At 39.0% G+C, this 19,848-nt stretch overlaps 1 protein-coding gene across 2 annotated transcripts; it reads left to right on the top strand.

Moving 5' to 3' along the window:
* The first annotated feature begins 89 nt into the window (after positions 1 to 89).
* On the top strand, positions 90 to 18,759 carry LOC125850265 (uncharacterized). 2 transcript variants are annotated; one of them, XM_049530132.1, is made up of 10 exons: positions 90 to 451; positions 548 to 1,011; positions 1,927 to 2,115; positions 4,733 to 4,825; positions 4,988 to 5,170; positions 5,257 to 5,359; positions 5,678 to 5,863; positions 9,416 to 11,859; positions 17,392 to 17,981; positions 18,175 to 18,759. In XM_049530132.1, the coding sequence occupies exons 2-10, from the start codon at positions 784 to 786 to the stop codon at positions 18,182 to 18,184; spliced, it is 4,026 nt and encodes a 1,341-aa protein (XP_049386089.1). In that variant the 5' UTR covers positions 90 to 451; positions 548 to 783; the 3' UTR covers positions 18,185 to 18,759. The 2 variants fall into 2 exon arrangements, with proteins under 2 accessions (XP_049386089.1, XP_049386085.1); XM_049530128.1 differs by having other exon boundaries at positions 17,389 to 17,981.
* Positions 18,760 to 19,848: the final 1,089 nt, after the last annotated feature.

The raw sequence follows: 19,848 nt of genomic DNA, 5'->3' as shown, positions 1-19,848 counted from the left end.
TCTCTCCTCCTTTGCCCAATTGGAGTGTTGTTTTGTTTCCATATCGTCAAAACCAATTCCTCCCTCTTTCTTGAATTCCATTTATCTCTCTCACACAGACACACACACACTTCAATCTGTGCTTCCCATTCTCACACACCCTCTCTCTACGCTTCCCTTGAAACACATTTGCCTTTTTTCCCAATTTAGATATCTTTCCCTTTTCTGTTTTCCTTTGGATTTTCAAGAACCCCTCTTATGTACGCTTATTGGGAATGAACAATTCCATCTTTATTTGATAGAAAATCAAGAAAAGTCGTGGATTCGTCATTCTGTTGTATTTCAGGGCTTTCTTGATTTCTTGGAAGTTCTGTTTTAGGGGTGTCAGTTGCTGTTTTAACCCATTGATCAACTATTCCTATCAGACCTCTCTAGGGTTCCTTTTGTTTTAATTTTTGATTTTTAGGGAAAGGTGGGTTTTTTTAATTTCATTATTTTCTTCCTTTTTGGTTGATATATAAGAGTACATAAAAACTGCTATTGACACCCTTTTTGGTTTGCAATTCAGGAATTAGCCTTGCTTTATTGAACTGCTTTGTTGGGGTTCTGTTTGAAATCAGATTTAGCTTTTGTATGAGATACATGATAAAGGGGTTTCTTTTAGTTTTGTGAGGATAAAGACTAGTTTGAAAACTTTTTAGCAGCATTTAGAGGGTAGCTGGCGAAAAAAGGTTGGATTTTTATTGTTAAAGTTCTTGAAACAAGAGAAGAACTTTTGTAGTTGGGTTATACAAGTAGTGTTGTATGGGAGAACATGAGGAATGGGCAGAGCCAAGTGGGATATTACCGAATGGGTTAGTGCCAGATGCAGGACCCGTGATCGGAGTCCTCGACTCTGAGAGATGGTCAAAGGCTGAGGAAAGGACTGCAGAGCTCATTGCCTGCATTAAGCCTAACCAACCATCCGAGGAGCGCAGAAATGCTGTTGCTGATTACGTCCAGCGGCTCATCATGAAGTGCTTCCCATGTCAGGTTGTCTTGATGTTCCAAAATTGTGGTTACATTCAATATTGTTGGAATTTTCTGTTGTTATGCTGTGTAATAATTTGCTACTTCTCTGTGATACGTGTGTACTTGTGGTTATATTTTGCTACTTCTTTGCGATAAGGACCAATGAATTCACTCGTTCTCAATGCATTAGGAACTTCAGTGTGCATTGTAAACATCTGGAATGATGTATATCTTGTTGAAACTAGTGATCTTTAATTTGTATTCTGGAGCTCTTTATTGAATATATGTCAGGTGGGTAACTAAAAGATTTGGTTAAATGTTGGGATTTGCTTACCTAGGTAATATTACTATGTAGTGGAGATTCCTATTTTTCTTTTATTTTATCAGAAGTAAAGGGAGCGGATTTGATACAAAAGTTGGATAGAAATAGTTGGGGATATTATGAAGGCCAATGAGTTATGAAGTGTGAAAATGGAAGCGAAGTTAGAGTGTGGGTATGTGGTGGAGATGGGTGAAGAGAGTACAATGTGAGCTGGTGATCTTTTGGTGGTTCAAACTATGGTCTTGTAATAATTTTTACCCCTAAAAGTGTGGAGTCATTGCTCTCATAGTCACATAGTTTTGATATGTCAAAAAACATTGTTTTGTGTCAGATATGAGTAGAAGTATTGACTTTTTTGGGGTGAAATGAATCTGGGGTATAAGTGTGCATGACTTGTAGTCTTGTACATTTGACTGTGCTAATTTTTTGTTTGTTGCAAGTCTTTCTTCACGAAGGAAGTGAATACTTGGAGTTGCCATATGGGACTTTGTTCTACTTGCTCATCTAAACACAAAAAAGAGAACAAAAGGAGCAAATGTTCCAACCTTGTTTATGTGTTGTCACATCTTTTGGGATTTTGCTTGTTATTTCTTTAACCTCTTCACATTTCCTAGGTTTTTACATTTGGTTCAGTGCCCCTGAAGACTTATCTCCCCGACGGGGACATTGATTTAACTACCTTCAGTAATAACCAAAGTTTAAAAGATACATGGGCTCATCAGGTTCGTGATATGCTAGAGAAGGAGGAGAAAAATGAAAATGCTGAATTTCATGTCAAGGAGGTTCAGTACATTCAGGCAGAAGTAAGTCCTTTTTATAGACCCCTTTTTCCTTGAGGTTTGCATGCATATTCTTAATCTTCTCCATTGGTGCCTATTAGAGTGAGTAGGTAGTCGTGGCTGGCTTTCTTTAGTAGTAAATGGTATTTGGCAATTTGTGACTTCTGATAGGATGGAGAATGTTCCTTGTGTAAAAAGAAAGATAGGATGGAGAACGTTTTAGGAGTATTTTTTTATCATAAGGAGTTTTCATCGGGTATTTTTAAATTCTGAAAACAAGATGGTACCATGATCATCTTTTGTTGGTTTTATTTGGGGCTTGAATTTCACTTGTCCCTTTTTTGGGATTCTATCTCTGGATCTGTAAAGATATCGGCGTCTATACTTTGATATTTATTGTTGAATTTGAAAGAACATTCAAAAATTTGCTTTTGTTACTATTTTTTGGGTCAATCTTTTGAAACTTTTTTGCTATTTGGCTTTTCAAAGATTTTTTTCCCTTTTTATTTTGATGCAAGAAAGCATGCATTATCTAGTTTATTTCTGTGGTTTATGCAATTGTTTTATCTTGTGGTTTTGGTCAATTTAGTAGTGCAGATTTCTCATTTTAACTAAGATTTGTGATTCTTCTTTGATAATCTTTTTTAAGTCGAAGAAGTTACCATGTCTATTACTTAGCATCTGTTGTATTGATTTTTGATCAGCATAGACTGAACTATTCCTATCTTATTAAAAAGAGAAGGAATTATTCCTTTGAAAATAGGTGACACTCATTTAAACCTGTTTTTTTTAGAGTTGCAAAAGCAGTGAAACATTGTTCTCATTTTTACTTGAGACTAGATCTTAATTAACATTAAAGGGAGATCTTGTGAACATTAAAAGTATGGTTGTATTTGACTGTAGTTATCAGAGCAGAGTTATATTCCCGAAACTGTGTCAATGCTATATTAAGTTTCTTTTCAATGTGAAACGAAAATATCATAGAATCTGATGGTGTTAACATTTGATATCGTACATTGAGATATTTTGGGACTTTGAGGGATTATATGTTCCAACTTTCAAGAGTTATCTATTTATGAGATTCCTTGCCAGTAAAATAAACCCTAGTTTTGTGTCTAATATTTCATGTTTGTTACACACCACATAGAGGTTCTGCAATATCATCTCAGTTTAAAAGTGTTCTTGTGAAGCACCCAGGGGTGTGACCTAGTGGTCAATGAAGTGGACTGAGGATCATGAGATCTAGGTTCAAATTCCAACAAAGATAAAAACACTAGGTGATCTCTTCCCATCTGTCCTAGCCTTGGTGGACATGATAACCTGGTACCTATTGCTAATGGGAGGTGGCAGACAACTTGTGGAATTAGTCGAGGTGCAAGCAAGTTGATCCGAACACCATGGTTACAAACGAGTGTTCGTGTGAATGCTCCTATATATTGAATGTTGCATCTGAAATTTAACATACATACGTTGAATTTATTCTACCTTTTTCCTATATTTAATGAAGTTGTAATGGTATCAATCATATATTCTGTTTATATAGTATATTCTGCCAGAAGAAATATATTGAGAGCCTATTTCGAGAATTTGGGGAATTTTATTATGTAATTAGTATATCTATAGTTTGATTTGTTGTAATGGTCGTTCCCAAGGCCAATAAATGTAATACTCCCTCCGTTTCAATTTGTTTCTTAGTGCGGGTTACCTCTCATATGTGGTTTGCTGGTTTGCTGCTATTGCATAGGAGCGGGGAGTTTTACCCCTGTGCGCACCCAAACACACCCAAAGGATAGCGGCGGCGTGTTTCCCTCATCAAAAAAAAATTAGAGTTGTTGATGTACCAAATGCCCTTTGAATATTGTGGTCTTAAATATGCCATGTAGCATGTTGAGTATAAACAATTATTAAATAGAAAAAGTGATATTCTTTTTTTTTAAAATAGACTAAAAAGGAAAGTATGACAAACAAAACTGAAATGAAGAGAGTACTTTTTATGCTTTCTTAATTCTATTGTCGTTGCTTTTAGGAATGATTACAGTTGACATTCACTACAGTGTTATTTTATTATAACACTTAGACAGAGACATTTTTCTCTCCCCTTGTTTTGTCTGAGTATCTGTCAGGAACGTATACATGGATCTATATATTCTCCATAGAAAACTTCATTGGTCGGGTTTGGATCTTATCAATCAGATGTAGTGATGATTAGCTACGTCATTTTTGGAGCTCCTGAGGCTACGTATAGAATTTTTTGAGACTTTTCTGGTTGGAGTATGTACTTTGCAGTAACTTTTCGCAAGTTGCAAGGAATATCCTCCACTTCCACTAGTATTTTGGACCAAGCATGGCGCACTAGGAGATTATAGTGTCGAGTGGAGTTGTGTGAGGAAGGAAATGCTATTTGAGTTTGTAGCTAATACTTCTATTTTTTAAAAAAAAGTAAAAGAAAGCAAGCAAGCTAATACTTCAATTTGAATAATGAATCATCTTTGGCTATTTGGGTAGCTTAATAAGGGTTGTAGTTGCTAATGTTGGTTATATAGTTGAATTTTCTGCCGTTCTCTTCATATGCACCAGCGTCTTGTTGATTATATTATTCATGAATCCCTCTCATTGTTCTCTTTTTCTTTTCTGTCTGCAGGTGAAGTTAATAAAATGTTTAGTTGAAAATATCATGGTTGACATATCTTTCAATCAGCTAGGGGGTCTATGTACCCTTTGTTTCCTGGAGGAGGTGTGTAGTTTCTTATACTATAACAAGGTCTGCTGTTTGATGATACAGCCATAGGGTTAACATGCTGTGCTAAGTTATTACTTTCCTAAACAGAACTAGTTTAGAAATAACAAATTCTTATTAAAAGGACAATGAACTCTTTACTCGGTTTGTCTTTTGTAGGTTGATCACCTAATAAACCAGAATCATCTATTCAAGCGCAGCATTATCTTGATTAAGGCATGGTGTTATTATGAGAGCCGTCTACTGGGTGCTCATCACGGTCTCATTTCAACTTATGCCCTGGAAACCTTAGTTCTTTATATATTTCATGTGTTCAACAATACCTTTGCTGGGCCACTTGAGGTGCATGCTACTTTTACTTCTTTGTTTTTCCCTTTTGTTTTACTGGTTTTGTTTTTTATTTTTTGATGTTTTCAATTCATATATAGGTCCTTTACCGCTTCTTGGAGTTCTTCAGCAACTTTGACTGGGACAACTTTTGTGTTAGTTTATGGGGTCCTGTGCCAATTAGTTCACTTCCTGATGTCACTGGTAATGACCATATGTAGAGTCATTTAGTTTTTTTTTTTTTAAAAATTTTTCCTGTAGTTTGGATTAAGTGCCCGTTTGGATTGACTTATTTTAGGTGCTTTTAAGCCAAAATAGCTTTTAAGCAGTTTTGAAGTGTTTGGGTAAAGTTAAAAAGTGCTTATAAGCACTTATTTTAAAGCCAAAATAACAAAAATAAGCCAAAGGCCATAAGTTAGAAATCCTAACTTATGGCTTTTGGCTTATAAGTCATAAGCCAAAAGCCAATCCAAACAGGCCCTAAGTTTATTTAATGGCTTAATTTTGTTGTTTGTGTTACAGCGGAACCTCCTCGCAAAGATGGTGGGGAATTGCTTCTTAGTAAAACGTTTCTTGATTCCTGTAGCTCCGTCTATGCTGTTTTTCCCGGCGGGCAGGAGAACCAAGGGCAACCTTTTGTCTCTAAACATTTTAATGTGATAGATCCTTTACGAGTAAACAACAACCTTGGCCGTAGTGTGAGTAAAGGTACTTGAAATTTGAATATTCCTGTTCTCTAATCTGTACTATATTACAAAGGCCCTTAGTGAAATGTCATTCATGTTTTTATCCTTTAAAAACATAATATACATTAGATGAAATAGTAGTTTATGTTATCTTCCTAATATGTAGGAAATTTTTTTAATCTAAATTTTAGGTATTAAATCCTTATTTGAAGGATTTAGGAAGTCCTAAATGAAAATAAAACGGAATTCCTTTCCTTATGTGATTGGATAAGTTTTGGGAGAATATCTTTCTGGGAAAATATTCGGAAGTTCACTGGATAATGTTTGAATACAAAAGTTGTTCTTCAAAACTGAATTTGTTTTCCATGTTTAAACAAGATTTGGATGCAGAGAATGAAGGTTCAAATTATATGTACTTATTCTCTCTCTCTCTCTCTCTCTATATATATATATATATTTAAAAGCACGTTGAAAGCAACTAAAATTTTAATTATTAAATGTTTTCTTATTTAAACTATATCGGAAGTACCCTTCGGGGTGGCCCAGTGGTTTGAGCTTGGGACTTCCATGTTGGAGGTCTCAAGTTCGAAACCCCTTGCCAGCGAAAGCAAGGGGTTTGCCTTCTGAGTCGAGCTCGTCGCACTAGGCTTGCCTAGTGCGGGTTACCTCTCCTATGTGGTTTGCGAGCTATTGCATAGGAGTGGGGGTTTACCCTGTGCGCACCCAAAGGATAGCGGTTGCGGGTTTCCCTTGTCATCAAAAAAAAAAAAAAACTATATCGGAAGTCCTATTATTTAGGACTTTTAAAGTCCATTAAGAGATACCTTAATCTTTTGGATAGGGAAATAACTTATCGCTAGAATCTTTTCTAAATTGTTGAGTTCTTATAGAAGAGAAACTCGAAAGGATGGGCCTGAAAGCAGTAGAAGCCTTACTTAAAAGTAATTTATAATTAATTGATTCAACTACTTGCAAGATAAAAAGAGAATAAATTCTATTTTTTTTTGAAAAAGTAAATGAATACTAACACTAATTTTCATAATAAATTTATTTACTAGAAAAGAATAACAAATAATTTCTTTACTTTTGCATCTACACACATTGGGAATGTACTCTCTTTCCTTTTTAAGCTACCAAAAAGATTGTGTAGTAATATACAGTAAATATTGACTTCAAACATGTACTGACAATGTGTTTATTATCTGTCAAAGAATTTAAATTTTAGTGAAATGAGCTTATATATTCCTATCAGTTTTGGTGTTTAAGGTTTAGGCTTGGGTTAGCTTTAGAATTATAAGTTTGATAACATGTTAAGTTTTCTATATTTTTATTGAACTGAGAACTTTTAATTATTACAATTAGTTGATCGTTTTGTAGAAGATTTAAAAAGAAACAAAAATAACATACTAAATAAGTCAGAAAGATCAAAGTACTTTTTCTTGAAATGTAATGATATACACCTTTTAATAATGTCATTGCGTTCTTTCTACCTCAAATTATGTAATTGATTGTTTGTCCCTGCCTGTGGTCTATATGGATGGAGAGGAACCATAGATGTTTTAAAAACAAGAGTTGCTCTATGCAGAATTTGAAGCGGAATTGTTTGGTTCTTTCCTTTTTTTTGGTGTAAACATGAATATCCTCAAGATGCAGAGGATATTGCTAGTATTTTAGAGTTCTTATGACCTCCATAGGAGTTATTTTCTTTTGCAACGTTTGGATGTAAGTATTACTAGAATACTCCTTGTTTATAATACAAGTTACCTTTCTAAAAAAAATGTAATTTAGAAAGAAATCATAGGTAGAATAAGATATCAATCATGCTAAAACGTTATAAGAACGGTTAATAATTGTTGACTTCAGATGCCTATGTGATATAAGTTTCAGCACTCGTAAAATGAGTAAAATGTGGTAGACTATAAAATAAAAACTACATACAATGCACATAGTCAAGTGCTCTTGTAAAAAAGGACGACTTTGTTTACCTTTCGATCAAATGCTACTTCTATGACGCTTTTGTGCAATGAAGCAAGTAGAACACAATGAAGGAAGAATCACCTAATTGAGTCAAACCCTTAAACATAATTAACACTTATCATTTGAAATTTGTAAATTTCCATGTTATTATTCAAAAACATCTTTTAAATATTATTTATGTTATTTTTACCCTTAGGGGTGGCCTAATGGTTTGGGCTTAAGACTTCCATGATGGAGGTTTCAAGTTCGAAACCCCTTGCCAGCAAGCAAATGGGTTTGCCTTCTGGATAAAGCTCATCGCATAGGGCTTGCCTAGTGCAGTTACCTCTCTTGTGTGGTTTGCGAGCTATTGCATAGGAGCGGGGGTTTTACCCGGTGCGCACCCTAAGGGTAGCGACTGCGGGTTTCCCTTGTCAAAAAATAAAATAAAATAGTATTTATGTTATTTTTAGAAGTTTATTCTTATTTAATACAAGGGAAACTCATGTGGTGCCTACTCTAAAACTAGTAATGTCAATATAACTGTTGATGTCATCTATTTCATTCTAAGTTGCTCGGACTCTTCACTTTGGTGCCGTATCCCTGTCGACGCGACATGGGTGTGGGATCCATACTTGATTTACTCAACCGATTTTGGGTACTTCGAGCAAAATCAACGGAGAAATCTGAGAATGATACAACAATTTCTGTAATGGAAATAAGAGTTAAAGATGAAATTGAAGAAAATGGAGTACCTTGTATAGAAATTTCTACGTCAGTCCTTTTTCTTATATCAGCTTTTAGGATTCTCATCTTGATCAATATTTTTTCCTCATAATACCTTAAAAGTTTTCCACATGTCTCATAATATAGACATATAACTCTATATTTAGATATTTGAATCATGTTTAGCTGAATCCCTGCATCTGTACCTGTACCTAGATCCGTACCCCCAAATCTTATATTTAGATCATGAAGGATCCGACCTCTAGATCCACACCCGCACCCGCACCTGCACCTGACACCCACACTCGAGTCTTTGCAACTTAGATTTCATTAACTTCCATTCACCCTTGGCCATACTTGCGGAGGTCTTTGATCATGAGCATTTACTTATATTTGGTTGCAGATCTCATTATTTTTCCATGAGTTTTCTTTACTAATTTGATGCTAGATTTAATTATATATGTTAAAGGTTCTGACGTTTAATTTTTGCCACCACTGACAAGTGAGGGATAACCTAGAGGAAAACACCCTCCACCTAATTATCTTGAGGTTGGGGGTTTGAGTAGATTGCAAAAGGGAAGGTCTGGGGACTCCTTGGCAGCATGTCAGTTTGACCATATCAGGAAAAAAGGGGGTCCGCCACTACTGTTTTTTGCATGATGCATGTTGGTGCACTAGAAGAACAGAAAGTTACAATTCAATTGCTTACTGTCGTAGCTAAACTTTCTTTGACTAGTAAAAAATTTGAGTGAGGGAAATTCTTGAGGCATAGCCTTGTATGAAACCTGCTTAATAGCAAGTAACTGCATGGTTTGAAAAGATCTGGTTTTGACATGCTCTTCACATAATTGCTATCTGATAGTTCATATTGGTCTGATTATTATTCTGGCAGGTAACTTTTATAGGATACGGAGTGCGTTTGGATTTGGTGCCAAAAGGCTGGCAAGATTACTGGACTGCCCCAGAGAAAATCTAATTTATGAAGTAAATCAGTTTTTTATGAATACATGGGACAGGCATGGCAGTGGCCAAAGGCCTGATGCCCCAGAGGCCGAATTGTCACGCCTAACATTGTCAACACCAGATGACATACCAGACTCTCAGAATTTCAGGGTCACCTCCAGTGGAAAAAAGGTGAGGAAGGTGGAGGGAGCCAATCCACCGAATGTTTCTTCTCAACATGGTAATCATTCTTCTGGAACCTTTTCTAGAATGAATGATTTTTCTGTGTCCTCTTGTACTGAAAACCAAAAGAACCATGGCAATTTGAGCAGCTCAAGGGTTTCTGATCAAGTGCAGAAGGAAACCACTTCCTCTCAGGTTTTACATTCAGACAAAATTCAGAGAGAATCTAAATCTGATCAAATAGCGAATGATATCCAGGGTAGGTTCGTTTTTGCCAGAACAAGGTCTAGTCCCGAGCTTACAGAAACCTATGGTGACGGTAACAATCAAGGAAGACGTGGAAGAGCTCTAGAGACTGCAAAAACACAACCCACTCTGTCGAGGCAGGACAGCAGTTATAAGAGGAGGAACCAAGGATCTGAAAATGTAGCAGGTCAGAGTGGTCGATCTTTAAATGATAGCATGCCAAGACACGTTCCATCCCATCAGAGTCATGATCCTATCACCGAATCTAACTGTGGATCAAATAGCTTTCACCGAGAATTAGGCATCGATGTTCTGAATGAAGAGTTATCATCCGCTGGTGGGACACATGGGATGCATCAGGAAGAGCAAGATCTTGTGAACATGATGGCATCTACTTCAATTCATGGATTTAATGGGCAAATTCATTTTCCTTTTAACTGGGCTTCAGCTCAATTACCTTTTCCTATCTCTCCTTCATTTCTGACTTCTATGGGTTATAATCAACGAAATATGCCAGGAGTTCCCACAAATATTGCATTTACGGATCCTGCATTTTCGAACATGCAATATCCACATGGTTTGATTCCACCCCATCTCAACCAGTACTTCCCAGGCCTCGGGTTAAATCCAACTTCTGAAGATCCAGTTGACCGCAATATTGAAAATTTTAGCTCTATGGAGATGAACTCAGGCGAGGCAGAAAATGATTTCTGGCAAGATCAAGATGGTGGCTCCAGTGTTGGATTTGACCCAGAAAATGGAAATTATGAAACACTTCAATCTGAATTTAAGCAACAGTCTATACATTCAGGTTTTAACTTTGTTCCTTCATCTTGGGTTAGTGGCTCTGGCAACCCTCTGGGAGCTCAGCAGAAGTATATGAAGGAAAAACATGGGCCAATTAGGGAAGAGCATTCTGATAATATTCAGTTTCAGGATAGCCGGTTGAATGACATTTATGCTGAAGAAAGGATGGCAAGTTCCAGGTTCTCATCCAGTGCTCATAGTAGTTCTATGAGAAGTAAAACCTCCTCTGAGAGTTCTTGGGATGGATCTTCCGCTAAAAGCTCAAAGTCAACAAGGGAAAGGCGGGGAAAGAAAACAGGTGCTTCAGAGCCAACTACTGGTTATGGAAAAGGTAAAATGATGTCTGACCATGTTTCAGATCAAGCTGAGGAGGATGATCAGGATTGGAATTCTGTTTCAAATGTGGGTACTGAAATGGCTGAGAGAAACCAAGGACCTCACTCTGTTATTTCCATGCACCTTGCAAGGCATGTGCCTGAACATGAAATTGCTCAGACAAGTGGCTCGGACACAATGATACCCATTACACCAATGCTTATTGGGCCTGGTTCTCGGCAAAGAACGACTGATAATTCTGGGGTTATTGCATTTTACCCCACTGGACCACCAGTTCCATTTCTAACGATGCTTCCAATATATAATATTTCACCTGAGGCAGGAACTCCTGATTCTTCAACAAGTCATTTAGGAGGAGAAGAATGCCCAGATCATAGTGATTCAGCCCATAACTTTGATACATCTGAGGGACTTGATCACTCTGAAGATTTAACTCCATCCAGTTCTTTCAGAGGGGCTACTTCTATGGGGCCACCTGGTGAACGCAAGCCTGATATACTTAACAGTGACTTTGCTAGTCATTGGCAAAACTTGCAATATGGAAGGTTTTGCCAAAACCCTAGACATACTGGACCACTTGTTTATCCTTCTCCAGTAATGGTACCACCTGCATATTTTCAGGGTCGTTTCCCGTGGGATGGTCCTGGAAGACCTCATTCAGCCAACATGAACGTCTTTACTCAGCTGATGAGCTGTGGTCCTCGTGTATTGCCCATTGCACCCCTACAGTCTGCTTCTAATAGACCTCCTAATGTGTTTCCGCGGTATGTTGATGAGATACCAAGATTCCGTAGCGGGACAGGGACATACCTGCCAAATCCTGTAAGTAGTTGACTCATCAAATTTTTACACTATTAAATTTTATTTCTATCTCTCTCTATTATGTCGCTTTAACTGATAGTAATTAGGTGGATGTTAGAGTGGCTCATCAGTTGTGAATGGGTACTTGGTTTTTTTATATATTCTTGGGCAATCCTCACCTCATGACCTAGTTTTTGGAGTTGAATTGTTCCAAGGTCCATTTCTTCATGTGGTATTTTTATTTTTTTTTGATAAAGGTAACTACTTCATGTGGTATTAGTGCCAGATCTATCCCAATTCTTGATTTACCCCATGTAGGGTCCCATGTTATATTGTACAATCTTCCAGATGTCCAGTCTTGAGCATGTTTCTGTGAGGGAGAGGGGGTCTTGGACAATCTTCACCTAATCAGCAAGCTTCTAGGGTTGAGTTAGGCTCAAAGTTCATTCTTCACTATGTATATCTTTTGTTTGAAAAAAAATATGCAACTCTCTAGTTTCTGAATCTCTTATTTGTGCTCATCCTGTTGTATGTAATCTATGAGGGAGAGGGGGTCTTGAGCATGTTTCTGTGAGGGAGAGGGGGTCTTGGACAATCTTCACCTAATCAGCTAGCTTCTAGGGTTGAGTTAGGCCCAAAGTTCATTCTTCATTATGTATATCTTTTGTTTGAAAAAAAATATGCAACTCTCTCGTTTCTGAATCTCTTATTTGTGCTCATCCTGTTGTATGTAATCTATGGATTTATTAATGCAACTCAATGTTTTCATTCTGTTCGTTTCACATAATGTTCAAGCATTAGTATAAAGAATAAGGCTCAGTGCCTCTTTTATTAGTCATTAGTGGGAGACAGCATTATCCTTGTCACTTGTTCCACGAGAGATGTTCTTGAAAAGTGAATCTCAATGCTGCTTTATTTTTCAATGCTTTTGAGTTGATGTTTGAGGATGGTTACAGTCATAGACAGATTTATGTGCTAAATATGGGACACGTGAATCCGCGGTCTTTCCGTAAAACTAGATATTTTATGTATACATTTTCTTGAGTTAACAACAACAACAACATACCCAGTGAAATCCCACTAAGTGGGGTCTGGGGAGGGTAGAGTGTACGCAGACCTTGCCACTACCTCGTGGAGGTAGAGAGGCTGTTTCCGAAAGACCCTCAGCTCAAGTACACCAAAACCAAGTTCAAGGTGAGGAGAGCAGTGCATAAAACATACCATCCAAAAGAAAGATAGTAAATAATCAACAGAGGAGACGGTAGCCTCAAAAGAACAAAGAGAGAAGTGAAACGCCGTAAACAACAAAAGGCTATAGGTACCACAGACAAGAACTGCAAGTGAAAGGCTACGACCACTACACACGCTAGCAACCCATACCCTCGCGAGAAAGGACAGCACGCTAGCCCTACTAACCTTCAACCTTAATACGCGACCTCCACTCCTTCCTATCTAGAGTCATGTCTTCGGTAATGTGAAGCTGAGCCAAGTCCTGTCTAATCACCTCTCCCCAATACTTCTTAGGCCTACCTCTACCCCTCCGCGTACCCTCTACGACCAGCCCCTCACACCTCCTCACTGGGGCGTCTTCGCACCGTCTCTTCACATGTCCAAACCATCTCAGTCTCGCTTCCCTCAGCTTGTCCACCACAGATGCCACTCCCACCTTCTCCCGGATAACTTCATTCCTAATCTTATCACTCCTAGTGTGCCCACACATCCATCTCAACATCCTCATCTCCGCAACCTGCATTTTCTGAACATGTGAGTTCTTGACTGGCCAACACTCCGCTCCGTACAACAAGGCCGGTCTAACTACCACTCTGTAGAACTTACCTTTAAGTCTAGGTGGAATTTTCTTATCACACAAGACTCCAGAGGCATTCCTCCATTTCATCCAAGCAACCCCAATGCGGTGTGTGACATCATCGTCGATGTCGCCACTTCCTTGGATTACAGACCCGAGATACTTAAAACTTTCTTTCTTAGGGATGATCTGTGTGGCAAGTCTCACTTCCACATCTGCCTCCTCCAACGCATCACTGAATTTGCACCCCAAATATTCTGTTTTGGTCCTACTCAACTTGAACCCTTTGGACTCAAGCGTTTGTCTCCACACCTCCAACCTCGCATTAACTCTGTCCCGCGTCTCATCAATCAGTACTATGTCGTCCGCAAATAACATACACCACGGGACCTTCTCCTGAATAGACCGCGTCAACTCATCCATCACCAAAGCAAATAGAAAAGGGCTAAGGACAGATCCTTAGTGCAACCCCATCTCGACTGGGAAAAGTTCCGAGTCACCTCCAACCGTTCTAACCCGAGTCTTGGCTCCACCGTACATGTCCTTTATCGCCCTAATATATATCATCGGGACCCCTTTAGCTTCCAAGCACCTCCAGAGGACACTCCTTGGTACTTTGTCATATGCCTTTTCAAGGTCAATGAACACCATATGTAGGTCTCTCTTCCTCTCTCTATATTTTTCTACCAGTCTTCGCATAAGATGAATGGCTTCGGTCGTCGACCGTCCCGGCATGAATCCAAACTGATTCTCAGAAATGGACACCCCTCTTCTCACCCTCATCTCCACTACTCTCTCCCAAATCTTCATAGTATGACTTAGCAATTTGATACCCCTGTAATTGTTACAGTTCTGGATATCACCCTTGTTTTTATACAACGGAACCATCGTACTCCACCTCCATTCATCAGGCATCTTTGCTGTCTTAAAAATAACATTAAACAGCCCAGTCAACCACTCTATACCTGCCTTGTCCGTGCTCTTCCAAAACTCCACTGGAATCTCATCGGGTCCAGTCGCTCTTCCCCTGCTCATCCTACTAATAGCACGTATAACCTCCTCGGTCCTAAAACACCTGCAGTATCCAAAGTCCCGAAGTCTTTCCGAGTGAGCCAACTCACCCAACACAATGTCTCCGCCCCCTTCTTCATTTAAAAGTTTATGAAAGTATCTTCGCCATCTCTGCTTGATGGAGGTCTCATCCACCAATACTTTGCCTTCCTCATCCTTGATACACTTCACTTGATCCAAGTCGCGAGCCTTCCTCTCTCTTGCTTTTGCGAGCCTGTACAATTTCTTATCCCCACCTTTGTCCCCCAGCTCGACATACAAGCGTTCGAAAGCTGCCGTCTTAGCCTTCGTAACTGCTAACTTAGCTTCTGTCTTTGTCGTCTTATAGACTTTCTTAAGCGTCCGCTTCTCTTCATCGTCTACGCACTCCACCAACTTTGTGTACGCAGCCTTCTTCGCTTCCACTTTGCCTTGGACTTCCCCATTCCACCACCAATCTCCTTTATGGCCTCCAAATTTACCCCTTGACACCCCTAACACCTTTGAAGCAACTTCCCTAATGCAACTAGCTGCTTTATTCCACATGGTGTCCGCATCCCCGCTACCACTCCAAGCCCCCATCCCACTCAACTTCTCACCCATCTCCTGCGAAAGGTCAGGGGTCAAGCCACCCCATTTAATCCTCGGTCGATCAGCTACAATCTTCTTCCTCCTATCCCTCTTAATTTCCAAATCCATCACCAAAAGCTTGTGTTGGGTAGTACAATTTTCACTTGGGATAACCTTGCAGTCCTTAACGAGGCCTCTATCACCCTTCCTAAGGAGTAGGTAATCTATCTGAGTCTTCGCTACCGAGCTACGAAAGGTAACCAAGTGGTTCTCCTTCTTCGGAAAGCATGAATTGGCAATCACCAACTCGAAAGCCTTAGCAAAATCCAGAAGCGAAGAACCGCCCCCATTTCTCTCCCCAAAACCAAAGCCTCCATGAACATCATCAAAGCCATTAGAAGTTGCCCCGATATGGCCATTAAAATCTCCACCAATGACAATTTTCTCGGTGATCGGTATACCTCTAACTGCCTCATCCAAATCCTCATAAAAGAGCTTTTTGGCCTCCTCGCCCAAGCCCACTTGAGGTGCATAAGCACTAATAACACTCAAAGTACAACCTCCAATGACTAGCTTAATCAACATCAACCTATCATTGATCCTCCTAACCTCCACCACTTGCTCCCTCAAATCCCCGTCTACTAGAATGCCCACTCCATTTCTATCCCTAGAACCTCCTGAGTACCACAACTTAAACCCATCGACATCCCGAGCCTTGGAACCTACCCATCTAGTCTCTTGGACACAAGCTATATTTATCTTTCTCTTCTTGAGAATTTTCACTAACTCTAAGGACTTCCCCGTTAGCGAACCTATGTTCCAAGATCCTACCCTCAAATTATGGGAACCCGTAACCCCCTTACCACTATTCTCCCTCTTCCTCGGCCTCAACCGAAGACATGACTCAAAACCACCATCAGATACCAAATCTTGGAAGCTACTGAATCTACTGAAAACTCTACACTGAAATACACTTAAAACAGAAGAAAAAAATATTTGCCACAGAATTATACTCTAAACAGGCCAGACAGCAGCACGAAAGCACAACTATACTAAACACTGAAGCACTGATCTGAACTACAAAAAACAAGCAAGAACTGATCTGAAATGTAAAGGATGGAACCCTGTTCTGAGCTAAAATGCTAATCAGAACCAGCCAAAATAAATAGGAACAAACCCAATAATAAGGATGAATTGCACACTGCTCAATCAGTAACCCTAAAATCTACTCCTATGCTCTTCAATTAATTGAACTTAGGGTGTGAATACCTACCACGCAAGGCTAAAATACCTAACAAGAAGGGTTTCAATGTAGAAAACACAATCACAAAATCTGCAAAAAAGGATAGATAGAACCTGGTTGGTGAAGATGGAGGACTTCAGTGGTCTTTGGGTTTTTTCCGGCCAGATCTGGTCGGACTCACCGGTGACTGCCTTGCCTGCGCCGGAGTTGGCTGTTCGCCGTTCGCTGCTCAGAGCAGTTGGAAGTCCTGTTTGTTGTTTTCGTCCTCACTGGAACAACGGAGGACAGAGAGAGAAGCTCGCCGGTCGTAGCTGGTCCTCGCGGTGCTTCTGGCCGGCGTCGCCTCTGCTTGCTGGCGAGAAGAAGAAGAAGAAGGCTGGATCGGCGGCGGCGCCCGGTTTCCAGCAGGTTTTCGCGGCTGCTCACTGACCGGCGTTGGTCGATGCTTCACCGGCGTTGGTCGGTGAAGAAAGACGAAGAAGAACGTTGGTACAGTAGAAAGAGAGGAGAGAGAAGTTGTACAATATTATTTTCTTGCAACCCATGCTACACAAGATTAAATGGTGCACGTGGTTGAATGTTGAGTTATTTACCTTGAAGACTAGGGATCAAATCCCACTTCATACATTTTTTCTTTTTTTTAGGGGTGGCACCCATGTTCTAAAAATCATAAATTCGCCTCTAGTTACAACAATATTTTGCCTATATTATGTCCATGAATCTTACATACAGATTGCCTTTCTTTCCATTTGGGGGAAGCTTGATTTTGTGTATTTTTAGTATTTATTCTTTTATTCTGTACACAAGATCTTTTTAGATTGATACGTGCTTACTACATTTCAAGTTGATATTTTACCTTTGCAATTTGGTGTTGCGTCAGAAGGTTTCAGTTAGGGATCGACACTCATCTAATACAAGAAGGGGCAATTACAACTATGAGAGAAACGATAACCATGTTGACAGAGAGGGGAATTGGAATATGAATCCAAAATCTCGTGCTGGTGGGCGCAATTATAACCGCAGCCCATCTGAGAAATCAAACTCAAGAGTGGATCGGTTGGCATCCAGTGACAGCCGGCCAGACAGATCATGGAGCTCACATAGACATGATTCCATTCCTTATCTGTCCCAAAATGGTCAATTGCGTGGAAATTCAAGCCATAGTGGCCCTCCTAATGTGGCATATGGCATGTATCCATTAACAGCAATGAACCCAAGTGGAGTGACTTCAAATGGGCCTGGTGGTTCCCCTGTTGTAATGCTGTATCCATTTGACCACAATGCTAGTTATGGTTCACAAGGAGAACAACTTGAGTTTGGGTCTCTGAGTTCAGCAGGTTTCTCAGGTGCAAATGAACAACCTCAGCCAGGTGAGGGAAATCGACAACGGGGAGCCTTTGAGGAACAGCGATTTCATGCAGTTTCTGGGCAACGGTCTTCTCCAGATCAGCCATCTTCACCTCATCATCAAAGGTAAACCAAGGTAATATTTATGGTTTCCTCATGGGCTCTGTTCAAATCACGATTCTCGGGCATTTGTTCCAATTGCAGCATCTTATTTGTGAAACTGAGCTGGTTTTGCCTTTAGGTTAACAGACAGTCTAGTCTTCTTATCTTCTCTGGTGATGAAACTTTCTTGACTTTATAAATTCATATTTACCAACAGGAGGATTTAGTTAGTTTGGAAGATCAGTGGCTGGAAGGAATTATTATTAAAGGGTACAAATTCGTCATCCCTTTCATATTAAGCTGGAAAGAAGACAATGATTTGGTGATGGAAGAAACAGTGGTGAGGAGCAGGTGTGTTACTACCATCCAATCATATCCTCACTTCAGTTTTGCAGTGAAGATTTGGACCATGAGAAGTTACTCTTCAGATTTTGCTTGAAAGTGGTCACATCTGGTCCTTCAGCTCTTAGTTTTGTATGTTAGCTATGAAATCCTTTTTTAGCTGCAGCAACCCTCTTCAAAGAGATATAGGTTTTATTCTGTTCTTGTAGATCATTGAAGTAGAAACTCTTTCAAGAATTTAGAGTTTAAAACTTGTTATAGTAGTTTTACCATAAAAAAGAGTTTCATTTTAAATAGAATGTATTAGATTTTGTCAGCAAAATGAACTTGTACTAGTACAATAGTTAAGCTCACTGTGGGATATTTTTACAGTGTAGTGATGTGACTTTGGTGGTCACAGAATTTAGAGTCCTTTTCAAACATGATCTTTAATCTGCTGTGCTACTAACTGCTCAAGGCAGTTTCTGCATCAGGGAGTCTTTTTTTTTTTTTAAATTTATGGAACGGTTAGGAGGAGCATGCCATATTATTGCTTCTAAAAAGCACGCCCGTGGTGTCAATGAAGCTGGTATAGACCATGAGATACCGGGTTTCAACTCCAGCTGTGGCAAAAATCTGTCTTAAGTTTTGTGGACAGAGTTACATAGAACTTGTGTTGGTTGAGGTAGCAGGTAAGTAGTTAACTTCTTTTTAATTAGAATTGTAGAAGAACAAATCATTGCCTTCTCAACTTTTTCCTAAATCATAGCAACTGAATATTAATATATATTTTAACAAGTACCTAAGAGTAAATGTTTTGGTAAATATGTAATTAAAAGAAGCAATTATAGACCTCTGCTACAGTGGGCGTTATAGTTCGTCCAATATCATCTTCCTAAATATTGAAGACCTGGTGCTTATTCGTGATTGATTTGGATTAGTGTAGTTAACAAACGCTATTGTTGGATTTGACTATTGAAGAAGACAAAATGGGCAATTGTTTTTGAAGGTCTGAGTTGAGTCTAACCGTTAAAAATTAGTATCCGAATGTTCGATATCAAATTTGGAAGCGAAAAGTCTCGTTAACTCCTGGTGAACCGCAAAAATTTTGTAAGCAAGTAGTTTCAAAGTTGCAACACAATTTATACTAAACCTCTGGTAATTCACCAGGACTTGTGGCAAGCTCATCCATCAGAAATTTCTAAGTGATCTACCATGACAATTTATATTCAAAAACACAAACATAAGTGCATAATCCCTTAAAAGTGCAATTTGCTCTTTTTTATCCATGTTGATTTATTTTATGGTCATACATTCTTGGAGATTACTATGGTTTCCAATTGCTACATTTTCTTATACCAGATATTTTTGAAATTTCATTATACCAGATTTAATATGGTGTTCACTCAACACTACAATATTAGAGTATTGAAAATATTTTTATGTAGTACGCATATTTACATCTCAAGACTTCGTAATAGTTAGATATATATGAGATTTCCTTATATTCTGCAAAATTCTGTTTATTATTTCCAATAAAAGCTTGTGTTCATTTGTCCTCTATACATCA

This window comes from Solanum stenotomum, chromosome 1 (assembly GCF_019186545.1).
Source record: "Solanum stenotomum isolate F172 chromosome 1, ASM1918654v1, whole genome shotgun sequence".
NCBI lineage: Eukaryota > Viridiplantae > Streptophyta > Magnoliopsida > Solanales > Solanaceae > Solanum > Solanum stenotomum.
The sequence above is the reverse complement of the archived record's forward strand: the minus strand, read 5'-3'. Positions and strand labels throughout refer to the sequence as shown.

Excerpts from the sequence above, each read along its gene's own strand:
- LOC125850265 (XM_049530128.1), top strand. The coding sequence starts at position 784 with ATGGGAGAACATGAGGAATGGGCAGAGCCAAGTGGGATATTACCGAAT. Across the intron at positions 1,012-1,926 it reads TGAAGTGCTTCCCATGTCAG|GTTTTTACATTTGGTTCAGT; the intron begins GTTGTCTTGATG and ends CACATTTCCTAG. Across the intron at positions 5,360-5,677 it reads TTCACTTCCTGATGTCACTG|CGGAACCTCCTCGCAAAGAT; the intron begins GTAATGACCATA and ends TTTGTGTTACAG.